We start from the raw sequence: 9362 nt of genomic DNA, 5'->3' as shown, positions 1-9362 counted from the left end.
GTGATATCGGTATGTTGATAGCCATTTTATTTATCTTCCATCTTTAGACTCTAAACTGCTGGCCTATTATAATGTGAAAAGGAGGAAAAAAGAGGGGTAGAGCAGGGACAGCTGGGTCAATTGGAATATTGACAGCATGCCAAATGGTAGGTGGCAGAGGACAGTGCAGTTACAATGAACTTGCCACTAAAATAAGCCACAGCTTGAAAATGACCCGCGGAACCCACTGTCAGTCCAGTTGACAGTGGACTTCAGAGCTTGCTCTCTGAGACCAGCAATAACAGGTAGCCTCAAAATAAAGAAAAAATACAATGACGAGAGAGGTTTCCTGGGTACACCTTATAGGATGCTACTGAGCAGAAGAGATTTAGGGCACTTTGCTGTGAGCAGTGGTTCTCAAACTTGAGTGAACATCAGAGTCATCTAGCTCCAGTTTCTGACTTAGAAGGTCTGGGTGGGGCTTGAGACTTTGCATTTCTAACAAGCTCCCAGGTGATGCTGAGGCTTCTCGTCCAGGGACCACACTCTGAGAAGCACTACCATAGAGGACTTGCAGGGGTGCAGATGCTTTCTCATTCCAGGTGCAGTAGGGAGTAGATTTCAGCTGCTTGGAGGCTTAAGTGTCCATTGTTTGAAAAGCAGGTGACAAAAGCAATTTCTTAGACGGAAGGTCTGTAATTTAGCACTTGGCATGGTGGCTTCCAAGCTGTTGGCCAGCGCAGCAATCATGGACACAGCAGGCCACACCCCAGCTCCCATGCCCTTGGACATGCATGAAATGAGTTTTCAAATCACCTGGGGATGGAGATAGAAGGAAGGATGCTTTGGAAGTTTACCAAGTGTTTAGCTATCAGGCTATGGCGTGTGCAAAAGACTCAGACTGAGGTTTGGTCTTAAACTCTCAATTTCCAGGTTTGCAGGTGCAAATTTTACTCTGTATCTTCAAACATTGATTGTTAAGAAAATTCAGAACTTGTCAGTGGTCTGATGATATGCTGGTTAAGAACACAGTCTATGTGGTTCTTCAGACCTGGGCTGAATCCAGACTCTGGCATTTACTGGCTGTATGTCATTGAGTAAGTTATTTAACCTCTCAGAGCCTGAGGTTCTTTATCTGTCAAATGGGGATAATAGTATCAGCCTCATCTATGAGCATTAAATATGCAGTCACAGTGCCTGGTACATGTTAAGCACTCAATGACTGATATTGTTATAATTTCTTTCTGAAAAGAAGAAAGGCACTGTTTGTAGGAGTATTCACTCTTCCAGGTCACATTCCAGAATTCTGGACAGAGGATGAAGGCTGGGGTTTCAGTCCTGGCTCCAGCAGGACCTCTTCACTTCTCAGTTTCTTCATCTGTATAAAATGTGAATTATTAAGTGAATAACCTACCTCTGAATTGTTAAGTGAATAACCTACCTCATACAGTGATTTTCACAAGATAAAGTTTGTTTGAGAAAACCTTCCAGAAACTTCTAGAAGTTTAATAGTGGTATGAAAACATAAGTTATCATGACTGCAATCCTTTCAATAAAATTCAGGTTCAGCTAGCCTAGAAATGTACAAGGAGGTCTTGGAAAAGTTCATGGAAAGATTTGTATTATCATTCAATTCCATTTTTCACCAACTTTCTGAACTATCTCATATGCTTTTTGGTACAAAGGAAGAGTGGGCCATTATTTCTTTATTCAAAATGGAGGCCTCGCTTTACAACAGGAGCAGGTGGAAGCACTGGCTCTCTCTTCAGACCGCTCGATTAAGAGACCCAGCAGGACTCCTCCTCCCCCCATCCTGCATCCCCAATGCTACACTTATCGCTGCAGCTTGTCCCCTGAAGGTGGAATCCATTTGTACCTGTGCAGTTAGCTGTACAGATTCCTGGAGCACTCTGGAGAGGTGGTGGCTCCCCTGCAACGTTCCTGCAGGACTTGGGGCCTGGGAAATGAGGGTCTTGTTTGCCAGGAAAAAGTCAGCTGCTACAATGGCTGTGTGGAACTCTGGAGTCACCTGAATGACTCTAAGTTGTTGAAGTGACTCCTACGCACCCTGGACTGGACGGGCTCACAGAACAGACCGCTCACACCAAAAAGGAAAAGGAAAACCACCACCATGGTGCTAACAGAATGAAACCCACCTACCAAATGAATGCATGGGCAAGGACAGGAGAGAACTGAGCTGGGAGACGCGAGCAGAAACCTAAACTGAGTTTAGAAAAAAGTCCAAAGAGAAGTGAGCTTAAGCTTTCTCAAACATGCCTGTCCTTCCACCTGGACACATAGTATCCATCACCCATGTACAAAAAAAGCACAGGACATGGGGGTAGGGGAGAGAGAAGATTCCAAGGACATTGTTTTGGACAAGTGGTGCTTTTTTTTTTGGCCCTACAATGGACTAGCATTTGCAAGAAACTTCTGGGCTAATGGCTTAGGTTTTCGGGTTTCCCAGGAGAGAAAAGGCCTACAGGCACCCCCAGAGGACAGCAGTGAGCCACTCACCTGAACGTGAACAGAGTCCCCATGTCCAGCATTGACAGCAACTCTGCTTTTGACTTGGGGAAAGAGAGCCGGTAGCGCAGCGTCTCGAATGCAGGGACGATCATTGCTTTCTTGGTGTTGGCGAGGTCAAGCTGGATGACAGACTTCCTGAAAAGAGGGGGCAGGCAGAGACAGGGTCCCAGTTAAGCCAGGTTCAGGCCTTTCCCCTGTGAGGGTGGGGTGGTGGTGGGGCCAGAGACTGTGGGAGAGAAAGCCAAAGTCAACCTCTCAGTTTAACACAGGGAAACTGAGGCCCGGGGAGGCAAAGCAGCCTGACAGATACCAGTGAGGAAGCCCAGAGTACAACTGACTGCTCCATTCTGCCGTCTCTGGGCCAGAGAGCTGAGTCTTCCTGGACCGTGAACAGATGGCAGGCCAGAGAGCAGAGACCCAGGGACCTTCCCCCAGGTTTGCAGCACGTACCCCTGCCAGAGTCAGGCACAGAAGGAAGGTCTCAAAGGACTCATAGAGTTGATTGACCCCTGGGCAGGTCAACCACCCCTATTGCACCACAGGCCACACAAGAGCAGGTGGACGTAAAGCTGACGAGAGAATCATCTCGTCACCTCTCCCTGGGCATCTCCAGATCCCATCTCTGTGACTCCTTTATCCCTGAATCCTTGGACCCTGAGGCTTTAGAGGAGCCAGAGCCAATTCATGCAGACAGCACCTGGCTGGGTAAGACAGAACTCCGGGATCCCACCTGTTGGTGCAAAGTTCTCCATCCTCTCAGTGACTCCCCTTCTGCACCTGGCCCTCTGCCCTGCTCTCAGTGACTCCCCCTCTGCACCTGGCCCTCTGCTCCGCTCTCAGTGACTCCCCTCTGCACCTGGCCCTCTGCTCCGCTCTCAGTGACTCCCCTCTGCACTTGGCCCTCTGCTCCGTTCTCAGTGACTCCCCTCTGCACCTGGCCCTCTGCTCTGCTCTCAGTGTCTCCCCTCTGCACTTGGCCCTCTGCTCCGCTCTCAGTGACTCCCCTCTGCACTTGGCCCTCTGCTCCACTCACAGTGACGCCCCCTCTGCACCTGGCCCTCTGCTCCGCGCTCAGTGACTCCCCTCTGCACCTGGCCCTCTGCTCCGCGCTCAGTGACTCCCCCTCTGCACCTGGCCCTCTGCTCTGCTCTCAGTGACTCCCCTCTGCACCTGGCCCTCTGCTCCACTCTCAGTGACGCCCCCTCTGCACCTGGCCCTCTGCTCCGCTCTCAGTGACTCCCCCTTTGCACCTGGCCTTCTGCTCTGTTCCTCTGAGACCCAGCTCCCTCCCTTTTGGATTTGTCTGCCATTTCCCGGCTCTGGAGCAACCATTTGGAAAGGGAGAAAGGCTCAGGGAGGGACATATAGCATGAGGCTCTTAATGAACACAGACTGGATTTGAATCCTGGCAATGCCACTTTATGAGTCCTGTCATCCTGGGCAAGTCGTGTAGCTTCTCACTACCTCAGCTTCCTCCTCTCTAAAATAGTGGCAATAACATCTCCCTCCTGGAGTTGCTGTGAAGACAGAACACTGCTTGGCACACCTGGCAGGTGGCAGACCTGCAGTGACAAATGGTCACTATTACACTGCAGTGCTGTCATTACCCCTGGCTTGATCTTCTAGGATTCCCTATGGCCATGACCTCGGTACTTCATTCTGGCTTTCTGTTCTGACGACTGACCCTTGGGTCTCAACGCCATCAGGGGCCGTCTGCTTCTAGCTCTGAAATAAAGAAAGCAGCCTCCCTTGGGGTAAATGTAGGCACGGGAAGGCATTTTGGAAAACACTGGAAGAAGTAGCCCCCCACAGCCACACAATTGCTTACTGCTGTATTACTAAAGTCACTTCACTTGACAAAACTTTGAGCCTGTGCAGAAGCAGGGACTAGGGCCAGTCTGCAAAGATGCTACAAGGAGGTAACTATGTCAGCCCCAGAAGATGTGGGACAAGAACAGAGTGGTGGTCCAAGAGGACCTCAGCAGGACTTGTATCAGTGCACGATGAGGGGTTATCAGGACCAGGTCAGAATAAGGACAGTTTTCTGAAGCCACCCTGGTTAAAGGGTCTCACCAGCTCCCAGTGGAGAGGGGGTGGTTGACAGATGGACTGAAAGTTCACTCTGGAACCCTATGAACACCATTTGTAGTTCACTTTTTATTATTATGCTTTGACTATATTCCAAATGACATACAGCCCCCATGTCAATCCTTCAGAGGAGGTTTGTAAAGGATGACAGTAAGACAGAACGTCAGTGAGCTACACTTTGCCAGTCTGAAGGCCAGAGGTTTGAGTTAGGCTGTCCTGGCCTGCGTTCCTCTCCCCCTGTGTGTCTGAACAGTAACATCAGTTTTCAAACACCCCAGATGCCCTCGTCCATGGCCAGGCATTAGTGTCAGCCCGCATTCTTATATCAATCCTAGGTGGATACAGGCAGAGCTGGGGCTCTTCACCTCTCCCCCAGGAAAGATGTGTGCCTTATTTATCACTGCTGGGTGATGGGGATGGGACTTATGGGTCTAAAGAATATCCTTGGACCAAGATGGCAAAGCCCCTGAAACCTCTGGGGAGTGGGGGAAGGTGTCCCAGTATTGGTGGACGGTTGTTACTCATTCGGCAATCACTGAGCACCTACTGTGTGGCAGGCACTTGGAAATACAGAGTGAACAGAACAGCCCAAAGTCTCTGCCCACGGTTGTTGTAAATGCCTCAGGATGCTAAAAGCCTAAGGACAAGTATCTCTAAACTGGGGCCCAAGATTGCATTTGCAGCTGATTATTTTAAGATGTGAATGCTATGGAAATAGAGTGGGAGGCTGGGAGGGCTGGACTGTGAAGGGAACGGGCAGAGTGTATACACACATATACTCAATAGATACAGAGATCTATAAGCATGGATGTCTCCATACACGTCTACAATCATGGTTATTATAGTAGCTACACCTTGGAGATCCCTGCTCGAAAATAATTCCCCCTTCTATTGCACCTGTACAAAGGAGCAGGGCCCAGAGATGTGCCTGCCTTACCTGAACCCCTGGCCGGTGCAGGTTGGTTAAGAGGCAGACACTTGACCCAGCTAAGCCAATCAATTTCTCATTTTTAGAAACCTGAACAGAAATACAGAGATCGGGAAACCACATAGGTGACTTGCACTAGTGTCAGACAACACTCTGGAGGCTTCTGAACTACTGCTGCCGAGAAGCCCAGGGCTGCCCTGGTTAACTGTGGTCTCAGGCACTGGTTTTCCCCATTCTCCTGTGATTCTACAAGATATACCACTCATCTGTTTTTGTTTTGTTTTCCTTTGATTTCTTTTATTTTAATTAAACTATCCAGCATTGGTTTCTGCTGCTTGCACCCAAACCGATCTATGGCAAGACCCAGGGTAAACAGACCTGGTAAGCAGCACGCCTTACAAATGTAGTCCAAACAAGCCTATTTCCCTCTGCATAGACAGCATCAGATTCTGAAGCGCTTTCTGCAAATTCCCTTTAACCTCGCTGAAATGCAAACTACCACGAAGACCGATTTGTCAGTAGATAGGTCCATTTCAGACTCAGTTCAAGGAGGGTTCAATATTGATGTCTTGAAAGGGTCTCATTATGAAGTTGTTTCAGCAATTAAGTGGTTTCAGGGTACGGACTCCGGGCACATGTGTTTGCTGAGATGGTAATAACAGCCTTCTGCACTGTGCTGCGTTGGTCAGTCTTACCTCAGCAGGGGCCTGCTGACTCAGGAGTAAGCAATTTGTTGCCATCATTTATCTGGAAAGTGAGTCCTGCACGGGATGGAGTGTTTTAAGCGCAGAATTTTCCGGAAGCAGAGGGGCAGTATGCCGAGTGAGAAAGCTGGGCTGGGAGCCCAGAAAACTGAGTTCTAGGTCCAGCCCCGACAAACTGAGTGACTTTGAGTCACTTCATTCACCTCTTGTAGATGGCTAAATCTAGCCGATTAAAATGGAAGCTTTTGGAAGGCAGTCTGGTGTAGTGGTAATCGGACAAACCTGGCTTCTAGCTCTGATTCCACCAGAGCTGTCCTCTTGGAAAAGTTACTTTAACCATTCTGAGTCTCGGAGTTCATGCACCTGCACCGACTGACTACATGAAGGTTGCTGCTCTCACAGTTGATTCTATGTGTGAACTGGGCTAGGCTAAGGTGCCCAGTGGCTTGGTCAACACCAGTCTAGATGTTGTGTGAAGGCGTTTGGTAGATGGGATTAACATCTACAGTCAGTTGACTTTAAGGAAAGATTACCCTTAATTATGAGGGTGGGCGTCATTCAATCAGTTGAAAATCTTAAGATCAAAAACTTAGCTTTCCTGGAAAAGGAAACCTGCCTTAGGACCCTGACATAGAAACCCTGCCTGAGTTTCCAGCCTGCCGGCCTGCCCTGTGGTTTTCAGACTTGCCAGCTCCCACAACTGTGTGAGCCCATTCCTTAAAATCTGTCTATATGTCTATATCTACCTGTCTGTCTATCTATCTCCTATTGGTTCTGTTTTTCTGGAGAACCCCGACTTGTTACATTGTTACATTGCCCTTGTTTCTTGTCCAAGATCCCTGCAAAAACATTCAGAAAACTACTACAATATTTTAGATTGAGGAACTCTTAAAAGAAACTTGTAGGTATCTACCTAAATAACTCAGAACACTGCTGATATAATGGAGAGCCCTGCAGACACAAGGGATTCAGAGCCATTCAGCTCTGGCTTCAAAACCTGCCTGTCCCTCTTCCTTATGACTTTGGGCACATTGTGCGACCTCTCCTGGGCACAGGTTCCCCATCTGTAAATAGAGATGATACATGCTTAGCTCTTATCTCTCAGGGTTCTACAGCCTAAGTTCTAGAGTCCAAGTATGAATAACTGATAAAGAAATTAGGCCCCATTCCCTTCTGTGGCTCAGCTTACTGGTGGGCCTGTGGCAAGAGAAAGGGCAGGTGCAGGAGGATTCTGCTTGCATCTAGGACAGAGCTGTGGCTGTCTATGGAGACAGAACTTATTAGATCTCAGTCTCCAGCCAGCCCTTGAGTCCTTCCTCATGTCCAAAATAAGTCAGGTGTTCCTGACAGTCTGGAGGAGCCGACCAGCAGGGAAACTGTGAGCTGGGTAGTTTGTCCTCAAAGTCCCTCAAACTTCTGTTCTGTGTATCTTTCCCCCTGAGCCCTTCCTCTTGATTCCCTCAAGTATGCAAATATCCCTTTCTGCTCCCACCTGGGGTATTAGAGGTAAAATGTCTTGGACCAGGACAGTAACAATGAAGCTGATAAGAACTGGCCTGGTTCTCGAGCCAACAGTATCTCCTCATCCACTGGATGCTGGGTGTGACAGAGGAGTCAAGGGTCACCCATGGCTTAAGGGTGGAGCAACCACCAACTGAGCTGGTGGGGCAGGCTTTGGGGGAAGATCGAGACTTTGGATTTGAATAGTTCATCTGAAATGTTTGTGAGAGAACTAAGTGGAGATGTTAAAGAGGCTGTTGGACATATGAGTGATACGGTCAAAGGAGAGGGCTGGGCTGGAGATATTTTGGGGATTAGTGGCAGACAGGTGGTATTCAAAGCCTTGAGACAAAGTCATCACTGAGGGAGTGAGGGTAGAAGAATGAGGGAATGAGGCAGCAATGGGGACTAGTGGGAGGGATCAATGAGGCTGAAGAACCATTAGGAGACTGTAATGCATTTCTATAAGCTATAAGAAAAAAGTGTGCATCCTGGAGGAGTTACTGCTGGTCAAATGCTGCTGAGAAGTCAAGCAAGATGAGGACTGGGGCTGACCACTGGATTTGGCAATGTGGAGATCACCGGTGGCTTCCTCTTTGATTGCTGGTACCTGGAATGGTAGCTGATGTACCAGCCAAGACCAGTAAACAGGTGGGTGTGAGGGCAATGGCCATTTAGAATGGCAGCCCCTAGTTCTGCAGAAAGAAACCAAGTCANATACTTAACCCCTTCACAATGAAGTAGGAATTGGGAGAAGAGACTGTTGCTTTCTTGGAATCCCACTGTGGTCGCAACTTTCCTGAAAATAGGATCCAAGTTACTTGCCAGTTTCCACCAAAGGATTAACAACCTAACTCCTCTCTCTCTGTACTCTATGCATTCTACCCTACTTGGCATTCCCTGAAATTCTTCCTCTAGCCCTGGGCTTAGGTATTGTGCGATGGTCTCAGTGTGTCCCCCAAAATTGATGTGTTGTCAACTTATTTCCCAGTGCAACAGTGTCAAGAGGTGGGGTCTTTGGGAGGGCTCTGCCCCATGAGTAGAGTGATGCCATTATAAAAGGACGTGCTGGGGGGAGTCTCGTATCTCTCTGCCTTTCCACCTTCTGTCCTTTGAGGACACAGCGTTCCTCCCGTCTGGAGAACATTGTGTTCAAGGTGCCCTCTTGAAAACCAGACCCTCACCAGACAACAAACCTGCTGGCGCCTGGATCTTGGACTTCCCAGCCTCCAGAACTGTGAGAAATAAATTTCTGTTCTTATAAATTACCCAGTCGCAAATATTTTGTTATATAGCAGCACAAAACAGACTAAGACATATTGCAAACCTAATTTGATGTCATCTTCAGGAAAACAAAATTAGAAAAACAATCTCCTATTGATGTAAAGAAAAATGAGAAAGCACAATTGAGTTTAAACAGGAACAAATGGTTTTGGAATTATCTCCTGTTTGGGTCTGTCTATTGTGGGGGCGTGGAGAATTAAAATAGCTGCGGGGCCAGGCCGGCATCGTGAATGAGTGGGGTGGCTGGGGGGACGGGGCAGGCAGGATGATCAATGACAGACACCAGGCTTCAGTGCTGGGCAGACAAACGGGAGGGGTAGGGCAGGGGACGGGATAAGCTGGGGAGCCAC

At 48.4% G+C, this 9362-nt stretch overlaps 1 protein-coding gene across 1 annotated transcript in view; it reads right to left on the bottom strand.

Moving 5' to 3' along the window:
• LOC103595341 (glycosyltransferase-like protein LARGE1) overlaps positions 1-9362 on the bottom strand; it is a 55154-nt gene that overhangs the window by 6811 nt on the left and 38981 nt on the right. The window contains exon 4 of the mRNA XM_008578725.1: positions 2497-2643. Coding sequence (XP_008576947.1) covers positions 2497-2643 — 147 coding nt within the window. The remainder of the gene's footprint in view (positions 1-2496; positions 2644-9362) is intronic.

The sequence above is a fragment of the Galeopterus variegatus genome, unplaced genomic scaffold, assembly GCF_000696425.1.
Source record: "Galeopterus variegatus unplaced genomic scaffold, G_variegatus-3.0.2 Scaffold1750, whole genome shotgun sequence".
NCBI lineage: Eukaryota > Metazoa > Chordata > Mammalia > Dermoptera > Cynocephalidae > Galeopterus > Galeopterus variegatus.
This window is presented reverse-complemented; position numbering and strand designations above follow the sequence as displayed.